At 45.6% G+C, this 21862-nt stretch overlaps 1 protein-coding gene and 1 long non-coding RNA gene across 10 annotated transcripts in view; one reads left to right on the top strand and one right to left on the bottom strand.

Annotated features, from left to right (window-relative positions):
• Mbnl2 (muscleblind like splicing regulator 2) overlaps positions 1-21862 on the bottom strand; it is a 155056-nt gene that overhangs the window by 52579 nt on the left and 80615 nt on the right. For all 8 annotated transcript variants that reach the window (XM_027393915.2, XM_027393914.2, XM_027393912.2 and 5 more), the window contains one exon: positions 1264-1428. In XM_027393915.2, the coding sequence (XP_027249716.1) occupies positions 1264-1428 (165 nt within the window). The remainder of the gene's footprint in view (positions 1-1263; positions 1429-21862) is intronic.
• Positions 10611-16426, top strand: LOC113833258. 2 transcript variants are annotated; one of them, XR_003480834.2, is made up of 2 exons: positions 10611-10669; positions 13147-16426. It is a non-coding gene; the product is annotated as an uncharacterized LOC113833258 (long non-coding RNA). The 2 variants fall into 2 exon arrangements; XR_003480835.2 differs by having other exon boundaries at positions 10612-10669; positions 14073-16426.

The following is a 21862-nucleotide window of genomic DNA, read 5'->3' as shown; positions in this document are numbered from 1 at the left end:
GGATAGCTCTTTCTGGCTCCATGTGATGACTTATTTGATACCTTCTTCCTTCAGGCAACCTTTCCTTGTGCAATATCCCCCACTTCTGTCTGACTCTTACTCAGCCCTGCTCAGACATCTGTCTATCCCCAAAGGCCACACCTGTCTTACCTTGGGATCATCTGCATTTTTCTCCCACTCTGGGCAAAGGTGGATCTTGGAGAGTCAGTTTCTGCCTGGAAGCTAGCAGAACTGCTAAAAAATGGCCAGGGTCTCTCCACTCTTCCTGCCCATCCCCAACCCATCTCACAGGAACACAAGAGAAAAAATGGTACTCACTGGTTGCCATCCCTTTTAATTTAGCTGCGCTCACTCACACAGACTTCTATTACAATACAGACTGATTTTTATATAATAGCCTTTTGTGAAAATTCACTCACTTTGGCTTTTTGAAAAACTAGTTTTTCACAAATCATTCACATTGTAAATGAAACCCACTGTGGTCAAATGCACTCTTCTCTCTCCCAGAGCCTTAGTTCTAAAGCAATTTCTAGACCTTTAGGGAAGTAGTCTCAAACACTGTCACTGGGGAGAAAAATATTATACAATACATATTTATACACTCAACTCCCTGGGACATGGAATCTGTGGTCCTTGTTGAGGCAGCTACCATACCCTTTGCAGGCTTGGGGGAGACAGGAGGTGTAGTGAGTAGGTTACCTCCTGGTGTGTTTGCTGCTCATGACATCCATTCTTAGGTGGCTGCTGTCTGCCTCCAGCTGGAGCATGCTGTAGGGAGCCCACTGGCTAATGACTAGTTCAACTTCTTAGTTGCATGACATTGGAGAGCTCACTCATTTCCACTCTCACCTCCCCCGTCCTTACAGGATGACACTGAATTGCCCAAGTAGTCACTACATTGATGAATTTATTTCAAGCATCCCAACCTCTCCAACACACAGCCAGGCACCCCGAACTCCATATAAAAAAGCGTGCCAATTTCCACATGAAGATGATTTAAAATACAGAGATTACTGAAATACAGAGATGAGGAAGAGCTGGCAGATACTGACTAGACATAGTCCTTGCCCCATTTCTACGCCCGTACCTTTCCATTTTAATGAAGAGAGACACACAGCTAATTCCCAGCAACCACTGTGATTCAGTCATCAGCTTTAATTGCAACCAAAGCGATAGGGTAAGAGGAGGTCACTTTCAGTCACCATGGCACTGCCCGCATCGGCCCGTCAGGCACCCACCCATCCTTTGAGAAGGCACACTTACCACAGGATGGAGTGGTGTTCCTGGAAACATAAATTGCATCTGCTGGGCTAGCATCGCCGCTGCAGTCTTTTGCTGGATCAAGTTGTTCCTCCCGTTAATTTCTAGTTGAGTTTTTAAGTGTGTCGGAGGGTGAAGGTACTTGCAGTTCTCTCTTGAACAGCGACCCTGCAAAATGAACAATCTGAGGTCAGGACTGCAGTAGGGAGCTGGCCACTCCAGCACTGGGAATGTCACAGTCATCACTTAGCTTCCAAGGCAGTGTGTGTGTGTGTGTGTGTATGTGTTAGAAAAATCAAATATTACATGATTATCAAGGTCTCCCCCTATCTTCCTCCTCCTCCTTTCTTCCCCTCTTTCTTTATGTCAAACCTACACAACTCATTCCAAAGAGATGGCAGCCGAGAGCAAAGAGGAAGGCCTCCACAACCAGAGGGGCATGCTTATCTTGACCCGCAAGGTCTTTGCTGCTCACTAGTTTGGACATGCTTTAGTGACGTGCTACATGTCCAACGCAGATGAGAGTCAGGGTTTTAAGTGTGTATTCCAGAATGGCCAAAGATATTCAGTTTGCAGCTGTTAAGGGTGAGGCAATGGGTAGAGACTCCTGGAACTGCTTGCTGATACCCACCCAGGTGATATCTCAGTGTGAGCGGGATCAACACCTGCAAGTCTGATACATCCTTTCCTCACCCTTCCCCTGGAAAGGAGGCTCTGATTCAGCACCACAGGTGACAGCATGAGAAGGAGTGTTTGTGGCTATGTTATTGTCTGGACGTGGAAACCAGCAAAATGAGGTTGAAATAAAACAGCAGGTGATGGGTGTGTATGCAAACAGACCTGAGAAGTAACTGCACACGGAATTACAAAATCCCCAAGTTTGCAAAACTACCAGTCCTATGAGAATTAGACTGATGTGTGAGTTATGCAACTTCCAGGGAAAGAGCAGCAAACTGTGTTAGTCAGTTGGAGTATCACCATTCCCTAAAGAATCAGTCTATTTGCAACCAGGCAAAAAAGAGTATGGGTTTTGTTTATCAGATAAAAAAAAATTACAGTCAGCGCGGTGGAGCTGGAGGAATGAATTTGTTTACAGCCACACTGACGCGTAACATCTGGCCTTCTCTGTGTTTCCCACCGATTCCAGCTGCACTTTTGGCCTCTCTAGCTTCTCCTCGAGTGAGAATTTCCCCTTGAAGGCATGGTGGTGGGCAGACCTGAGTCCCAGGCTCACCCCTGGTGGTCTGATGTGCCATCTTGAAGCTCAACTCAGCAGTGTGAACAACTGCCTCACTGTCTTGGGGAAGACATGAAAATGAATTGATATCTCATGGGTCTTAAGCATAAACAACATCAGATTTCTTAGAGCCAAGCTCTTGTTGTGGATTTCCTACTCGGCTTCCTGTATGCAAACAGACATCTTCAGGCCGTGTGTACTGCGATGGTTCTAGGAAAGCTGGAGTTGCTCCTGGAACCAACTCTAACCATCCTCTCCCTGTCTCTGATTCTCTGCAAATCTGCTTTGGATGATTTTGCTTTGTAACAAACGCTTTATAACGTCCCGGGTCCCCCATTCCTAAGAAGTTATTCCGGTCATCTGTTAGTTCACATCTTTCTTTTCTCTCTTGACAATCCCCCTGGCCTATGAGTTTGTTAAAATTTAATCTGCAGGAGAGCATTCAGATGGCGCAAGTTCCTTCGTCTCATGATGTAGCCAGTCAGGGACTCAGATGCCTTGATGTTGGGTGTCCAGATGAGCCCTGTCATCTATGGAGTGATGGAATCTGAAACACAGCTACTTCCCACGATCTCGAGAGTGGAAAGATATTAAACAAAGGAAAGTTCTATGAAAGCTCCGGCACCTCCCGTGACCCCAGTCCCAACTCTTCAGACATAGGCACTGCACTTGGCACCTGGCATCCACCAGATGCTCGTGTGGGTCTGTGTACACGGATGTGTAGGTCGGGTGAATGCAGGGGCTGGAGAAACAAGATTCTGGGGGGGGCAATGAAATCAGCAAACGTCCACAGTGCATCAGGATGGTAGAATGTTCAGAAGTATAATTATCAATTTGATCACTAATATTCTAATCCAATGCTTTGCTGCTATTCAAACAGGCCTCAATTGGCTGGAAAATATGGCTTTCTTGTTGATGCTGCCAATCTTTCTTACAACCAGAGCCCTTGGAGAACTCTATTGGCCATTTTTTCCTGGTGATAGAAGATGGTTTGTAACACTAGATCCATCATTTATTGAAGGAATCTTCCTTTTCATGAGAATTAATTCAATTTCCCACTGTCCTCACTTACACACTCTGGGTACAGAATAGTATTGAACATCAATGTGTCAGGCAATTTATATGTGGTTATCTCATTTTCTCCTTACAACAGCGGTGATGATTCCCTACTTCACTGAGTAGGAGACAGGATCCAAAGAATAAGATAATACTTGAAGATCATCTATTTACTTAGCAGTGGGGCTGTATTATCAACCCATGTCTTGCTTGACTCAACTCAATTCTATCCCTTCACTGAGATATTTATTTGCAATAGTTGAAGTCCAGGAAAGATAAAAATCTAGTACTTCTACATCCTTTGCAAAACAATAGGTTGCAGAACAAAAGTTAAATATACTGGCATACACATATGTAGCTTTCGGGACTGAGAGACAACAATTTGCTTGGTCTGTGCCTTCGAGGGTGCACAGGCATTGGTAAACTCCCATGTTATGGGCTCCTAGCTCAGCTCCTCTCTTTCCTACCTATATAACTTGGAATGATTGTTATTATTTTCTTCATTTATACCATGAAAAATAATGCATCCTCCTTGTGGCACTGTTATGGCAGCTAAATAAATTAAGACACGGTAAAGTTCAGAGGGCTGCCTGGCAAACAGGAAGTTCTGGGAAATGGTGTAAGTATGCAAGGAAAGTATTTGTGTATGGTGTTTTGTTTAGAGCAAGTGTAAGACCACAGGTTTACTAGTGTTCTTATTAGTGCCTTGTTTCTCCTATGGGATAAACTTTCATGATAAAGGCCAGTTAACTGTGATTATCCAAATACCATGTTGGAGTTATTTTCAGTTCTATAATTTTTGTTAACTGTCCCTATATAAACAAATAACCCTAAGCCCTAGATCAGCCTGGTGTCAATACTCTAAGGAATGCTAGTTTGTGGATATCTGAGGCATAATAATTCTAGCACTGAAGGACTCTAGGAGACAGAATTTTAGTAAGAGACCCTATAGGATTCCAAAATTCTAAAGGAAAAGCTATTTTCAAAATATAATGAGCTATCTGACAGGGTAAAACAATTTGTAGAAAAATTCCTGTGAAGACACAGATTTCTCAGGACATGTATTCTTGCGCGCGCGCACGCGCGCGCGCGCACACACACACACACACACACACACACACACACACCAACAAAACATCCATGTTATCAAAACAGGCTGTCATAACTGACTGTGAGGGGACAGTGTAAAGAAATGAAAGCATCTCCATAGACCACCATGGAACAAAACTGAGGCGTCAAAGACAGTGTCTCCTGAGGTTAGCCCAAGCAACAAAGACAAAAATGTAGTGTAAAATTTCCCTGCAGCTGCCAGGATGTTTTTCTTGTTTTCTTTGCTGTTAATATTTCTTCTCGGGGAATGAAGGAAGCAAGGTCTGGCCGGCCCTACCCGGGAAAGCTGGGTGGGCTGGAGTTGGGAGCACACCACTGCAGTGCTCTGGGAGGGTGGTACTATAGCTGAGAGCTGGAGCTCAGAGTGAGGCCAGACGTGAATTCATATTATTCTAATCTGGAATCCCCAACTCATAGCTCACGAAAGCTTGTTCACCTCTTATGCAGTCCTGCCAGGTGTAGAGATGGTGGATGGGTGTGGATTCTGGGCCAGGTCTCTTTCATCACCTCATTCTACAGATACTTAGGACTGAGCACTGTGCTGAGTGGCTGTCAAAGGTGAGCACAAACGAGACACACTGTCTTCCTTCCTGGCACCTGTGGGCTGGTGGTAAAGACGATGGTAACTGAGACTTGTGTAATCACTAATTATGAGATGTGTTCTATAGGGGGTGCTGACAAGCAATGGCAGGAGAGGGACAGAAATGACAAGTGTCATCGAAACTGAGAACTGAAAGATACATAGGAAACCACCAAGGGAATGGGTGGTAGCTAATGTGTGCACTCATGTGTGTACGTGTGTGTGTGTGTGTGTGTGTGTGTGTGTGTGTGTGTGTGTGTGTGCACGCACGTTGTACATGTATATTGAATGTATGGTGTACATGGCATGTAGTTATATGTGTTGTGTTTGGTATGTTTATGTGTACTGAGTGTGTGTGTGTGTGTGTGTGTGTGTGTGTTGCTGTAAGTCACCAGAGGAGGAGACTATGCTTTGGGAAGGAATGTCCCATCTGGGAACTTGCATGTGGTTTCCCAGGATGGAGCCTAGAGTATGTGAATTGGGGTTGGGGAGGTGAGAAAAGAAGATGCAGGAAGAGGTGGGCAGAGGCCAGATAACAAGAAAAATGAGACCGCAGTTAAGGGACATGGTCTTCATGGCCTCTGACAGTTTGTAACCACAGGTCTGATCTGATTTCTACCTATGGCACATTTAAGCTCTGCTTGACGATTCACTGTTCCATCACATCTTATTGTTGTCAGGATGACTTGTTTTAAAATCCTAGTAGAATTCTGATTGATTTTGAGTGGTTAACTCTACCTCTCCAAACAATCTCTACTGCAGGAATATCTAGGTTAGAAAGAAGTTTGAGTTTCAAGCAGAATTAACTTTATTAAATTAATTAAGCAGCCATGGTGGATCCCAGTACAGAGAATCCATACTGATACTCAACAGGATGAAGCAAGATACTTGATGAGTGTAACATGTCTTTGGCAGAGCAACAGACTTGAGCTACCAGAACTATACAGTCATTAAATTATATGGCATTGGATAGAAAAATTGCAGCTTTGGCAAAGAAAAACCTCAGAATCAGGTCGGTGGAAGAAAGAAAGAGTATAATAGAAAACTGTGTTTTTAAAATGCCTTAAAAAAAACAACAAGTAACGTTTAGAACCTTTTCCTAGTTTGCTCTTAATTGAGTATGTGAACTGGAATATGGAAGCAAGAAGGAAAATACATTACCCAAGGAGTTAAGGACTGGCCCTGGACAATAGAGCTTCCACGGGATCTAAGGGATACTTTATTCCACTGTTTGCCCTGTATTAGAAGGCCCACGATTTGAACACAGACCCCCTAGCAGAAACACTGAATTAATGAATGATTTTAATTGTGTGTTTGCCTCAGCCACAGGATGGGTCATAGATTGTGAAATGGCTCTTTGGGGGAATGGACTCCTAGTGAGGACCGGTTCCCAGCTATTCTTCTGAGCTCCACCCATCTTGGCTTTGCCCCGCCCCTCTCGGCTTTGCTTGGCCACTGGACTTTCAACTGGCATGTATCCATGTGAACAGGCCACACTGAGGTGGGACCCGGGGAGGGGGAGGGACAGGCCTTGCAGAGTGGAACCATCAGGGCAGACAATGACATGTGCTCTCAAAGTGACATTCTTGCATCCTAGAACTCACTGCTGGCCATGGAAGGTGGTTCCTGGGGACGGCGAATGTCCTGGACCATTGATGGGCACAGAAAAGCTACAGAAGGGCCTCTTAGACCCTGGCATTCTACAAGAATCCTGAAATCTGCAGTCAGGAAGTTTGCTCCTGGCCAGGGGTTACATTCCTGAGTTCCCTGTGTGGCCTGGAAAAGTCATTTACTAAGGATTAAGAAACAGACTAATAGGTCTTAAAATCCAGCTCTGTTCCTATTGCTGGGCGAACTTAGAGAGTGTGACCTGTGGCTGCCTTCTGTCCCATCTGCAAACATAGATAATAATAGTTCTCTAAACCTCGTAGCTCCCCAACAAAGGTCCAGAGTTAATTCATATGAAATGTTTAATGGTGTCTGGCGAACAGTAAGCACCATAGGCTTCGTTAACGTCGTCACCATCAGCATCATCACCAACACCATTAACCCCTTCTTTACCCAGTGAGTAATGACACCCCCTGTAAAAAAGCCACTGTGTGTGTAGTTTCTCTGCAGCCTTGATTCTGTCTGGCCTGTGCACCAAGCTCTTTAACCCGTTGCTACTCCTGTTCTCATACCCTGTGCCAACTCTGGATCTTTATCTTTTCAAAGAGCCTTAGATCTCTCTCTTTAACATCTGTCTCCTCTGCTGAGACTTGCCAGGGCTGGTCCACACAGCATGATTCACCCAGAGTTTAAAGCAGTAGCGCTCCAGTTGGAGAGCCCTGATTGTGGCTTTCTCTCCAGATGGCTGTGGGAACGTTTACTAGTACCTTATAAAAGCCCCTGTCTTGGTTTTCTCGCCTATGAGATGAGAGCAATCCTACATCAATGCCTTCCAACAATTGTTAGAGCCTGGGGAATAGCAGAAGCTGCTCCAAAAATATACATAAAAGGGTGAGTATGGTTTTTAACATCTCTTTTCTTGAAGCTTCCCAATCTGATAAAAACAGAGAGTCCACAAAAACCAACAGTTATGGTGAAAGCTGGCATAGGGGATGTCTGGCCAGTGCCCAGAAATGTTCCAAGACTTAGGAGAAGTCGGTGCAGCCAGATATGCAGAACACCAGCAGCAAAGGATTGAGTCCAAATGATGAGGACTAGGAGGACTTATTAAGTGCCGACAGTATACACGTCTCAGGTGTGAAAGCCCTCACCTGACAGCGCACCACCATCTGATCCTTGTGCCAGAGACATAGCTCAGCAGATATTTTCAGAGACTCAACTGGCTGGGTGGGCCGGAGGCTCACAGCCTCAGTTTCCCTGTAGCTTCAAAAATCTGTCAATATTTGTGAAGTGGGGATAGGTGGGCTGCGATTTGGTACAGGAGCTACATTTTCACAGGTTTACTATTCTCAGGTGTCAGAGTCAGGTCATCTAGGCTGAATTTAATGCTTGTAAGTAAAAGTGCAGGGAAATGGAATGCCTGCTTACATCAGAACCTAGTTCACTACATTAACTGTGGTCCTGAACCAGCTCTGTTCAAAGCAAGTGACAGACTGGCTTTTTGCCTTCTTTTGAATTAAAAGAACTGACTGAGCTGAACGAGCTCCTTGTATTATTAGCTGCAACCATACAATACAGCAGATAGACTACAAGCACACAATGGTGTTGGGATTAGAAGGAAACTGTAGGCTTGGGAGTAAACAATAACCAGAACTTCCATCAAAATGAACAGCTTCTCATGTCACTGGCATTATGTACAGATCTAAAGCAGGCCCTTTCTGCTTATTACTTGGTTCAATTTATAATGTGATTCTTCTTTTATAGACTTCCTATGCAATGATTTCCCTGTAAATAGCAAAGCTGTTACGCTTATTAGAGATATTGAAGGGGTTACTTGCAAATGTCTCTCTTCTGGGACAAGTTCCTTTCCCTCTGTGACTTCTTTGCTGTGGAAGAAACATGCAGGAAGCCCCGGGGTACAATGGAGAAGAACCCATACATGCCAGGAGGTAGTCACGGGCAACTTCAGCTGTGCCACGACTGACCGCTGCCAGCACTGTTGGAGTTTAGTGGCTCAGAAAGAAGAATTGGACTCAGGACACATAGGTGTGTGCACCCTGTTGCCTTTTCTTCCAAAAAAAGCTATCCAGGTGTCATTCTATCGCCTACACCAACCATGGTCTAAGGCCAGGGGTGCTCCAAGGGGCTAGAGTACTAACCCTGGAAGGGGTTGAACACCACTGCTGTTTCTCTGTGCATCTGCCTTTAGGGCAGATGTCCTCACTAGAGAGCTGGGGAGATGGAGGCTGTCTGTCACAGGTGTGCTCGGCAGGCAGGCTCGGACTGACTCACTGCGTGCCAAGGAATTGTCCACTCCTTTGGGAGCTGGTGGTGTTGGCACATGCCTTTATTTTGGGGACAATTTAAAATAGATAAAACAATAAATGGAGAAGGAAGGTAAAGGAGTCAAACTGCTTGTGTTTGGCATCTCAGAGCCTATGTAAGCATAGTTTTTAAAAATGGAATTTGATTGCCTGGCGGCCTTGGTTTCTCACACTACTGTGCCACATGACAGGGAAGAGTGTTCACTGTTGTCTTGACTGTTGAGCGAGCCTTCTCCTCCTCCTCCTCATTTTATCTGTTAGAAATGAAGACCTGCCAGTAAGGAGAAATCAGCAAAACCAAAAATAACCCCTGAGTTCTCTAGAGATCCAGGAAAACAAATTTCTGGGCACCAAATGCCTCGCTTAAAAAATTTTCCACTTCTATTTTTTTTCCCACTGAAGTGTGTCTTTTGAGTCACAAGGGGAGTTTGGTTAGTGTAGACCATGATGCACATCAACTGTGCAAGGAACCTGTCTGGTGGTGACTTGTGGGTTGTTCTGATATGGTGTTCAAAAACCTGTACAGTGCCAGGGGTGAAGAAGGAGCCCTTGAAATATTCACAGCATGGTTCTAGGGTTCTTCTGCGGGGGAGGGCTGGCCTCTTTTGCTACTTTATCTGTAGAGCCTACGGCACCAACCTCTTCCACAGTGGCATGCAGTGAATGCTACCAGTGGCCTTCTTTCTCTTTTCCTACAAGCAGGCCTGACCCTATCATGAGCCACACTCTACCACATGAAATGGCACTTAAGATTCAGAGTGCGGAAAAGCCTGGCATAGTGGCACACGCTTGTAACCCCAGTGCTGGGGACACGGAGACAGGCTGGTAGATCCTTGGGGCCCATGGCTAGCCAGCCTAGATACTTTGAGAGTTCCTGACCAACAGGGGATGCTGTCTCCAAATACAAGGTGGGTGACAGCTGATGCTGTCCTCTGCAGCCCACATGAACACACACGACAAGCACACATAGGAACACATATACACTTGTACACAGAAAAGGCTCAGAGTGGTGAATGCCAAGGTGAGTTAAATACCAGGTGTCGTGCGAACACACTGCCAAGAGCTTGCCCCCTCAGCGAAAAGGGCTGGACCTTGATGTTGCAATCTTAATCAGATCATCTAGTTGAGGGCACAGGGTCCTGACTGGGAGTAAGAAATGGCTATTCAGAGAATTAGCTGGCTGCCACTTTTGGTCACCAGTCACTCCAGAGAGTGGTATTATTTTGCTTGTACAAATAAAGTTTGTCCGAAGATCAGAGGATGTAGCTTGCCACTAGCTAACCATAGAGATCAGGAAGTCTGTACAAATAGGAAGTGATATGACTGGGCTGAAACAGGAAGTGAGATGGAGGGGCAGGAACAGGAAGTGATATGGCTGGGCTGAAACAGGAAGTGAGATGGAGGGGCAGGAACAGGAAGTGAGGTGGCTGGGCAGAGAGACGATGTGTGAAGAAACAGGAAAGTCGCTGTCTTGTCTGCTGAGATGCTAATGAGGTAAATGTGTCTTTGACTTGCTCCTTCTCTCTGATCTCTCAGCATTTTATATCTGATTCTGGGTTTTTGTTATTAGACCAATAAAGAACTCCATTTACACCAGAGGCTGGCTGGTCAGTCTCCAAGGATACACTGTGTATACTGCCCATCACCTGCGATTGTTTTCAGTCCAATCTGAACTACAGCCTGGAGAATCACCTGCCACCACCCCTGCTCCCAGAGCTCAGTCAGATGCAGACAGTCGGCCCGAAAGGCTGACATTTAGCAAGTTTGCACTGGTGTGTCTGTGCCATTTATTTAAACACGGGAAACACTGTTCTACACAGAAAATAGTCACTTTCCCCAAGCCTGTTGTTGCCAAGTTATCTTTGTCACTTCTTTTTCTATTCCTACGCCACCCCCAATCTACTGACCAGTGCAGGATCTCAGCTGTCAAATGGTTAAACTCAACCCAGCAGGGGCCCCCAATCTAGAGCTTCCTGGCATTCTGATTGGCTGATAGGTAGTAAGTACCGTAAGTACCAATAGGTAGGTACTTACGGTAAACTGATAATGAAGATCACATCTGATAATAAACATATTTGTGACAAAGCCATAGTGCATGGCTGCTCCCTGTACTAGAGGTAGCAACGGGGGGTCAGGGTTGGATGTCATGTGTATGTGCTAAGGGAAAGAGTGGGCCAAAGGGGAGAGTAGAGAGATGTGGGGGGAAGAAGGAAAGAATATTGGAAGATAAGAAAGTGGGGGGCTTTCCAACAGTGCATTCATGCTGAGTCACACACACAAAGACAGTCTTCCTGGGTTGCTTTGGTGGCTTGGGAATGAGCTATCGATCCAACTGAGGTAGAAGGAACCTGCATTTTGTTCAGGACATCGAGGCTGGGTAGGAGCAGGGCAGGGCTTGCACCACAGCACAGGGTTGGGGTACTGGGTAGAGAAACAGCACAGTACTTGCAGGGAGGAGGGGGTGGGGTGGGACTTGAAGGTGTCTCCATTCCTTTGTTCATCCTACAAATGGTTCTGGAGCATGTGCTTTACACCAGAAGCTGGGGTGGAATTGCACATGGGACACATGCTGTGGCCTTGCCCTTGACAAAAATAGTCAAGAGTTATGTAATATGGGAGCTATCATGTAGCAGGCAGTTTTTAAGCACTTCTCCAAGATCATTCCTATCTAATCTCTGCTACAAGCTCTTAGAAGAGGTGCTGCTAACAGTCCTGCTTTATGAGATAGAACAGAGGCACAGGAGGCGGAGGCAGCAGGGTGCCAAGGCCACACAGCTCACATGGAGCAGACCTGGGCTTGCTCCAGGCAGGCTGGCCTGAGATCCCTGCCGTTGCCCTCTGCAGAATCACCTCTCCGCAGAGCCACTTTTAAGAGACTCACAGTGGAAAATTCGCATCACACCTCACAAAGCAGTCCTCACACACAGTATCTTATTGCAGCTCCACAGCACCCCTGTAATCTGTTACCCCAATTTAAGGGTAGAGAAGGATGAGATTTGGACACAGACTCAAAGGCACTTTCCAAGGTCACACTAAAGTCAAACAAAGATGCATTTTGGTCTGTAATCCATTACTAATATGAATCCCCTCCACCGTCTCTTGGGGAGGGGAGAAACTCCCGAGTGACACTTTTTTAGCCCAGCATATGAAAGACTAGTTTAAACAGAAGAGAGGACCTGGTGTGATTATGAACTCTCGGGTGGGCATAAGGTCGGGTAATTCATGTTCTGTGCTGAACTGATTCTCCCTGGAAAAGATCTCCTGAAGTCCTAACACTCTTTACCTCTGAAAGTGAGAGGGACCGTACCTGGGGGCGGGGTCTTCTCAGATGTGACTTAGTGAACATGAAGCCCTGGGGTGAGCCTCATCCAGTGTGACTAGTGCTCTAGGTTTGTCGTTTCTTAATTTAGATTGTGTGCAGGTCTAAGGATTGTGCTTGCACACACTAGGCAAGTCGAGCTACATACACTACACAGTACACACACACACACACACTACACACACATTACACACTACACACATACACACACACACACTACACACACTACACACACTACACACACTACACTCAGTACACACATACACACACACACTACATACATACTACACACACTACACAAACACTACACACACACTACACAACACTACACACACACACACACACACACACACACACACACACACACACACACTTTACTAGACTTTTACAAAAGAAAAAAACAAACCCATGTGAGACAAGACCTCATCAAGCTGTCTGTCTGTCTGTCTGTCTGCCTGTCTGCCTGCCTGCCTGCATGTCTGTCTGTCTGTCTGTCTGTCTGTCTGTCTGTCTGTCTGCCTGCCTGCTTGCCTGTTTGTCTGTCTGTCTGTCTGTCTGCCTGCCTGCCTGCCTGTCTGCCTGCCTGTCTGTCTGTCTGTCTGCCTGTCTGCCTGCCCTGGCAGGCTTTGAATTTGTGATCCTCCTGCCTCAGCTTCGAGTTGCTGGCAGTACAGGCCCATGCCACAGGTCCCGCCACTTGTCAAATGGAAAGTTTGCACAGAGCAAATGCAATGAGGAAGGAGACAGCTGCTTGATGCCAAGGAACAGCCGAGGCCACCAGATAAGTGAGGGGGCAGGAAAGCCACCTTCCTGGAGGCTTTAGCGGGAGTCTGGCTTTGCTGACCCTTGGCTGCAGACGCCTAGAGTGGTGACAACATGGATTTCCATTGCTGTAAACCAGCCTGTGTTCCATTGCTGTAAACCAGCCCCAAGCAAGAATCTAACATCCTCTAAGAAATGTATATTTTTCCTGGGAATGAAGGTCACAGTATCACACCACAGTGTCTGGCTCCACAGACAGACTCATTTCCTTAACATGGGTGGCAAGATCACCTTGCTTGTTTAGAAATAAATGACCACTGTTGGTAAATCTTTGGCAAGTGCATGATTTCTCTACCAATGAAACTAGTCAGCGTGAATGCTACCCAATTTTTATCTGGGAAATCTAATAAGGGAGATTTATTTTAGTGACAAACAAAAAAAAGTTCCAACGAGGAGCTTATTAGTAATTCAGTATGGCCTACTGAATTACTACTCTGAAGATCTGTTTTCCAAGAGAAATGTTGGGAGAATTTTTAAATTCTGATTATAGTGACTTGATAGAAAACAAATGATCCTTGATATTAAACTTGTATGGGGGGGGAAGCAGTCCAGTGTGAAGTAAGGAAAGGGAGTAGACACATTACAGAGGTACCCAGGCATCGTACAGTCCCATCCGTGAAGTGAGGCTGCCTTCCAGGGCAGTTTGAAAAGCAAGGCAGTGGCAGGGGAAGCATGAAGGAGAGGTGCCCTGCTGTTTAATGCGCCACCTAGCGTTGCAGTCACCTCGTCATTAATTTCTCCCTATCCTGACCTCAGGTAGGTCCAAGTTCACAGGACAGCAGGGTCCAGAAATGAAAACCACAGTGACTTTCTTCTCAACATTCTGCCATCTACCTGCAATGTTGACATACTGGACAGCAAAGACGTCAGGTCTGAGTGTCTGAGTATTCCATGGGGCTTCTTTTGGTTTGGGGTTTGGGTATCAGGTGTGGTCAGCTTGCCTGTCGTGGAAAGCCCTGATCACATGCTGCGTCTTTCCCAAGCCTATGTAGACTGCTCTTGCGGCCCATCCTCTGGAGCACCTGAGACTGTTCCCCAGACTCCTTGCTTTTCAGCCCGTCTCTGAGATGGACCTGGACAACTGTGTTCAGCACCAGCATCTGAACCAGCAACTCTGGTCCAGGACAGCGCTAACTCCCAATGGAAGACAAACACTTAGCAACATATCACTTTCTCTCCCTCTTGGACGTCTGAGTAAAGTGCTGGACTAGGTTTTCCTAGCAAACTCTAAATGTGACCCACCCATTGCTACCAGTTGGATATTTGATAGGTAACAGTCCCGAAACTGCCTGTCAAACTGATTTATTTGTAAATCTAACAAATCCATTGTTGAAGAGTATACTATTTTTGAAAACGAGCATTATATATACATACATATCCATATATTTGCATATGATAGTAATACTTGGTAACTGAACATACACCAGTTTTCTAATCAATTATTAAACGATTCTCTTCAGTGGCATACTAGATACTATCTAAGTGTTTTGCTTAGTACTTAGAGATGGAGACACCTCCATCTGACAGCTGGCAGGACAAGGGTCCTGCACAGACTATCATCACATCCTCGAGAATATATGTAGTGAGAGACAGAGCCAAGATGTGAACACAACAGAGCAACCCCGACCTCCTGCTCTCGGTTTCTGGCTTTCTACATGTTTATATTAAAATTATTAAAAATCAAAGTTATTAAAAATCTCATGGATTGAAATCTCTCAATGCACTAAGCACAGTGCTAAGTGTCTTGCAGAAATGATCTTATTAGGGTTTGCAATTAGCCTGTGTGTGGGGCTTATTTTTATTTTCTATTTCACGTGTGGGAGCCAAAATGCATGGAAGTTAACTTGCCCAAGGTCACACATTGTAAGGGGAAAGTCCCTGCTCTGACCTCTCAGCCTCGCCTGAGCACCTGCTCTGGATACATATCCCTGGCTCCTGCTATGTGTCTGGAACCATGCTAGGACCAAGGGCAGACAAGGATGACAAGTGAGATGCTCCCTTCCATGAGGAACCCTAGAATACACAGACTTGTAATGGGGACAGAAAGGAAAGACACTGTAGTGATTAGTTATAAGTGATCTAATATTAGCCAGAAGGGTCCATGCAATGTTTCATAAATCATACATCTTTACAAATTCAATTAAAGTGATGGAGTACATTTTATAAATCTGGTTGGATTTTAATTCATCAAACCAATCATCAGAGAGACCCTGACAGGCTGCTCTGACTTCTTTTATTCATACTGGAGCTGAAGACACACTGTTAGGGCAAAACTGAGGGCCCTAGATTTCAGGCATGTAGTTGGAGAGACACCTAAGAACCTTAGCCACACTCTTAGGTTTGCGCCTCTTAGACATCTATCAATGTTTTGTTTCCTAATGTCTATGACCTTAGGGCAGTGGCCTCCTCTCCTTTCCTCCGGCTTGAAGTGTCTGCCAAAGTCCACCTCAGCTGCCCTCTCTCCATTTGACTCGCTCCCACCCACTCCCCAGGGGTCTTGAGAAAGTTGTCCTTGTGTGAACTTCTCAGGCAATTTAATGTCTGGATGGCGCCTGGCCCCCGATTCTGATTCCCGCTGTTGACACTGATGGTAACCTCATGCGTATCAATGCCGGATTCCATCACAGATAAGGCCTCTACGCTCCTCAAGAAGAAGCTCACTCACCCCTTCGTGAATAGCCAACAGCAGGGAGTATAAGGCCTTGAGGACAGCGAGTCCTAAGTCCATGTTTGCTGAATAGAGGAGTTTTCAGAAGACAGATATCCCAAGGCCAAGAGCCCTACAAACCTGGGGAGTGAACAAATGAGCTTGAGCAGGGCTTGGCCTACTTCGGGGGCTACTTCTTGCATTGGGCAGTCCTTATCGTGTGTATATAGGAGGATCTGTCCTCCATCAAACCAAATTTACTACTGCCAAAGCTGGTTTTTGTTTGTTTGTTTGTTTGTTTTTTGTAAATTCAATTCAATGTATTCCCTAAAGTAAAACTGACAGCAAGGACAGAGATTCCCACTTTATCAGTAATGCAACCTTCTACGCATCAATTCAGATGGTTTTAAATAGGAACACAGGTTTTACTTTAATAAAGGCTTCCTACATGTCCTATGTTTTACATATGTAAGTTGACTCAGCTTCTTACAAAAACCTTGGGGTCCTGTCTGCTCACCTCTGTTCTGCATCTGGAGTGAGTGAGCTAAGGCTAGGAAGGAACTGGCCTAAGATGAATAGTTTGTCCCCAAAGCCATGGGTCATAGCAGAGTCCCCTTCAGCTCCCTCAGCCCTGCCTCCAGCCTCTTCTCTCCTGGGTGCTAGATTTCTAACTTCGGTGTTCAAGCTGTTAACTCTTTTAGTGAAGGAAACAGTGACAGCAAGATGATTCCAACATTGGTGTTCTTACAGTGAATATGTTACCAGGTCCACACAGTCAATCATTCATTCCCCCATTGAATATTAGATTGTGGTCTATGGCATCAGATAGAAAGTGATAATGAAACAATGCAAAAGTCTTGTCTTTCTAGAGCTTACATTTTAAAACAGGAAGACAGATGTTCCAATTAATAAAATAACCAGTGAGGAGCCACAGAGATGTCTCAGTCAGTAAAATGCCTGTTGACCAACTGGAGGACCTGAGTTCCGATCCTAGCACCCACATACAAAGCCAGGCATGGTGGTGCGTGCCTGTAACCCTGGTGCTGGGCAGTGGAGACAGGAGGACCCCCAAGACTTGCAGGCTAGCCAGGCTAACTGAATGGGTGAGTTCCAGGCTCAGAGAGAGACCCTGCCTCAATAAATATCATGGAGAATGATGGCGGAGGGCACCCAATGTTTTCCTCTGGTCTCTATGAGTGTGCACAAATGAATGCTCACTTGAACACACACGCACACAGATGTGCACACGTGCACACATGCACGCTCACACGCGCGCGTGCGCACACACACACACACACACACACACACACACACACACACACACACACACACTGTAATAAGTACGATAGTGGTAAGATTTAGGGAGAAAAGGCTGTGTGAGAGGCCCAAAAGGTGCAAGTGAATAGTTCACGTGAGAGGCTCAGGAGGCAGCGCCCCAGTGATCTTGGAACATCCACCAGAGTGCATCACGGGCCTCAGGGTAAGGTGAGAGCAACAGTTCTATCTGAGGAGTGAGAAGAGTGAGGTGCCCAGAGGGTGGGGCTCACCCATCATCAGGAGGGTTTAGCTTTCACTCTGGCAAGATGCAAAAATCAATGGAGGGTTAATGCACTGCCCTGAATTACTGTGAGGCTCCTACGCTCTTCACATATTTTTTAAAAATGTATTAGCAACTTTAATAAATTATGAGGAAGTGCATTATGTCAAACTTGCAATCTCTAAATACTGCTGATGTCATACAGAACTCCATTTAGCACTGCTCTTGTGAGGGGGTGGGGTGCGCCAGAGCAGGGAAAGTCTGGAGGGCTGAAAAACAAGAAGCCCAGGGGCAGTGGGCTTCCTATTTCCAGGATGCCACCCCTCAGGTTCCTCTGGGTCCCTCCTTCAGAGGAGCAGCCTTCCCAGCAGCCTCATCTCGGCCCTTAAGATACAAGAATCTGGGAAAGGACCAGGCCACTGCTGCAGCCACCACTGGGAGCTACATGGTGGGGGCAAAGCCATCCATCCATGGTGGCGACCTCAGCTTCTCTGACAGAGGAGAGAAGAGCCCTGGGTATATTACCACCTATATTACCACCACCTCTACCGCAGTTTGGAGCTCACAAGACAATAGGCCTCCAGTGCCCACCGCTCCTTTTCCGTCCTTTGCTGAAGGTTTTATTCTTTCCGTTTCTTTCCCTCCGGGTTTCACGCCCTGAACTCCCTCTGACCCTCTACCTCCTGAATTCTAGTGTCACATGTGAGCATGGCCACACCCTGCTTTTATGTGACACTGGGGATGGAGCTAAGGGCTTTGTGCATGCAAGGCAAACACTACCAACTGAGTGACAGCCCCAGCCTCCTGAAGTTCTGTTGTCTTCTCAGTCTGCTTCAAAGCTCCATCAGCTTTTCCTGCTCTGTCTTCTGGGCAGAGGCAGGGTGAAGGAGCCCCAGGGGGACAAAAGTGTGCAGGAAAGAAAAGCCAGGGCCACTGCCTCGGAGCAACCATGGGCAATTCAGCTTCTGGTTTTAAAAATTGAAGCTAATGCATGGGATGAGCCCTTAGCCTGGCAAACACAAGGCTAAGAAAGCCACTGATTTGAAGAATCTTGGGGGCGGGGCTAGGGGTATTTATTTCTTTTTACCAGGTATACATGTAATTTCTCCTAAGAATTTTCTAGAATTTACTTCTCTCTGGTCTTCTGGCTGTTCGCTGCGTTAAGCCTTGTGACTCCAGGGGATGTTGGTTTTTCACCAGGGCAAGCAGCCCCACATGATACTTGAAGACAAAGCCTTTTACAAAGATCCATATGAACACTGCTAAAGTTATAAATTCTATGGCAAGGGACAAAATACAGATTCAAATACAATCCCTAATTGTATGCACGGAGACTTCTAGAACTGTGTGTTCCCCATCAGAGATGGTGAAAACAGCAGACAGGAACTCAGAAAAAAACACTTCAATGTTAAAGGAGAAATTTAAACTTTTCCAAAGCCCACAAGTGCAAAAAAAAAAAAAAATGGTGTTAAAAATGGAATGTTAGTTGTGAGCTGCTTGCTGATACTTGACTTCTAAAGTGTGGTCAGGGCACCACCAATCATTAAGGACGGTATGAGGAGGTCGCATCCCAAGGGTCTGCCATCGTGGACGCATTTTTTCCAGGGTTTCCTATTTGCTCTGGACCCTGGTTTGTTGCCGTGAAAACAATCTAGAAACCATTAAAAATGCAGTGCAAACAAATGTTAACCACTTGCTTCCAGTAAAAGATGGCAGAGGAGAAGGACACCACAGAACTCATTGTTATTCATTCCACCAGGTAACAGAGGCAGGCCAGCATAGTGCCTGAACCTTTCACTCATGACCCAGCCAAAGAACTCACAAGTTCTGAAGGCAGTTGAGAAACACCTTCGATCTGATCACGAGAGAACACAGCATTTTATTAATGTCGTTTTACTCAACAGGTGAGGCGGCCCCCTTCTCCCCATCCTATATTGTGTATGACACTGGTCTGCTTTCACAAGCCTAGAGGGACTCTGCCCCAGGCTGGAGCAGTTTTTGCTAAACCAACCAAAAGTTTTCTTCCATGTACCATTTGTTTTCAAGCCACTGCTTAGTGGAGTGCTTTCTGGAATGTTCTTACATGCCGTGGAGGTTTAACAATGTTAAGTTACAGTGCTTCAGCTCAACACGCAGAGCGAGTTCTTGGTCATAACGTTTTGCAATCAAAGGACAAAGGAAGATCTTCCCCTTAACCTCAGAGGAGTACGGTGGAGAGTGACACAGGAAGAAGCGGGGGCAGGTTAGCCACGAGGAGGGCTATTGGTTAAGAGACGGATCTCAAGTGTGGAGGTCCAGGAGCATGGTGAGAACAGGGGGCCACTGGACCCTCCTCACCTCTGGCCCCCTCATGGCATCTTAGTACATACTTGCTTCAACAGTGCCAGTGACCTCAGAACAAACACTAGGTCCCCAGTGTGACTACTGTTCATCCATATGACTTCGTCTTTCAGAAAGACATTCTGGACACTGAAAACTATTTCAAGAAATTCATTTACAGCACTTTCTAGATAATAATACAATTTATTTATTTATTTATTTATTTGTTTTTTGAGACTGGTTTCTCTGTGGCTTTTGGAGGCTGTCCTGGAACTAGCTCTTGTAGATCAGGCTGGTCTGCAACTCACAGAGTTCCCCTGCCTCTGCCTCCCGAGTTCTGGGATTAAAGGCATGTGCCTTTAATCTTAGTTTTGCTATTTTTGCACTTCTGAAATGTTTCTCTTTGTTTTTAATTAAAAACATAATTCCATAAAGCATAACTTAAATGTAAAACTTAAATATGTGAACCCGTTCATCTTCTTAAATTTAACTGTAAACATTAAAAAGGGGGCAGTATGGAATGTGGGGAGAACCCCTTTAAGAGCATAGTTCTATCACAAATACTACCACGATTAAGGACTCTCCCTTGACATCTGTGTGGCAAACACACACTTTTACCTTCTGACTGGTGTGTGTGTGTGTATGTGCACACGCACGCACATGTGTGCACACATGAGTGCAAGTGTGAGTGCAGAAGCCAGCGGTTGATGCCAGGCATGTTCTATAACACCTTTTGAGGCAGACTCTTTTTGAACCTGGAACTCACCAACTGGGCAAGACCAGTTTGCCAGTAAGCTCAAACCCCAAGGATCCTGTCTAGGCCTCCCCAGAATATGGATTACAGTCACAAAACACCACACTCAACTTGTGTGGTGCTGGGAATCTGAAGTCAGGCTTGTGTAGCTGGCACTTTAATGGGCACGCCACCTCCACCCAGACTCCTCCTCTTCTGACTCTTCTTAATGAGTCTTTGTAAGCCTTCTCTCTCTCTCTCTCTCTCTCTCTCTCTCTCTCTCTCTCTCTCTCCTCCTCTCTCTCTCTTCTCTGTGTGTGTTGTGTGTTGTTGCTGGACAGCCTTTTCTCTCGGTGTTGTTGGATATCCCTCTCTCTCTCTCTCTCTCTCTCTCTCTCTCTCTCTCTCTCTCTCTGTTGCTGAACAGCCTTGCCTCTCTCTTTTGCTGGACAGCCTTGTCTACAGTGTCTATTACATGAACAAATGCACAATAACCAAGTGACTATGTTATCTATCCTAGTCTTTCTGATTCTGCAGCTTCACAAATGATTCCCAGACAAGCGTGTGCACACACATAGCCCACTTTCCCCGCCTCCCTCTCTCCTTTTAAGATTTCCTCAGTGTAAGAAGAATTACTGGGTTACAGAGTATGGATTTTCGCATGGTTCTTAATGCATTTTGAATTGGTATATTCTTAACTGTAACCCAGCTGAGCACTCAACCTATCTATGTGTTTTCCTCAAGAGCTAATCATATTACACTGATTTTTATCAGACAATAAGCACATGTTTTTCTTTTTGTCTTAACTGCCAGGAAACTCAGTGCTAAAGTTCAAATCCAATAATGAGTTCATCTCAGGTGACCTGTACTACTCTGTTTCTTTTTTCCTGTGGGTCAGATTTCTACTAGTTGTTCCTAAAAAAAAAAAAAAAAAAAAAAAAAAAAAAAAAAAAAAAAAAGATGCTGAATTTTAAAAGTTCTTTTAAATCCCTTTTGAGAACAGGTAGGCTGTGACTCTCACTCAAATGCAGAGTCACACATGGGCAGGTGCTGATTCTATCTGATGTAAAACCGTAATCAACACTGTGTGTTCTTGTATATGAAGGCAGAGATGCTCTAAGAAGATATATGTATATAATCACCGCCTGCCCGCCTGCACTCCTGTATCCATGGAGACACTGAGGAAGGGGAGACAGGGCAACCGGGATTGGGAGACTATTTGGAGTCAGAGCACAAACTAGCTAGGGCTCAGATCTCCCCATGTCCAATCCATACATGGAGCACCACACAAGCCCTTTGGCACTTCTCCT

Source organism: Cricetulus griseus (assembly GCF_003668045.3).
Source record: "Cricetulus griseus strain 17A/GY chromosome 1 unlocalized genomic scaffold, alternate assembly CriGri-PICRH-1.0 chr1_1, whole genome shotgun sequence".
Classification (NCBI taxonomy): Eukaryota; Metazoa; Chordata; class Mammalia; order Rodentia; family Cricetidae; genus Cricetulus; species Cricetulus griseus.
The sequence above is the reverse complement of the archived record's forward strand: the minus strand, read 5'-3'. Positions and strand labels throughout refer to the sequence as shown.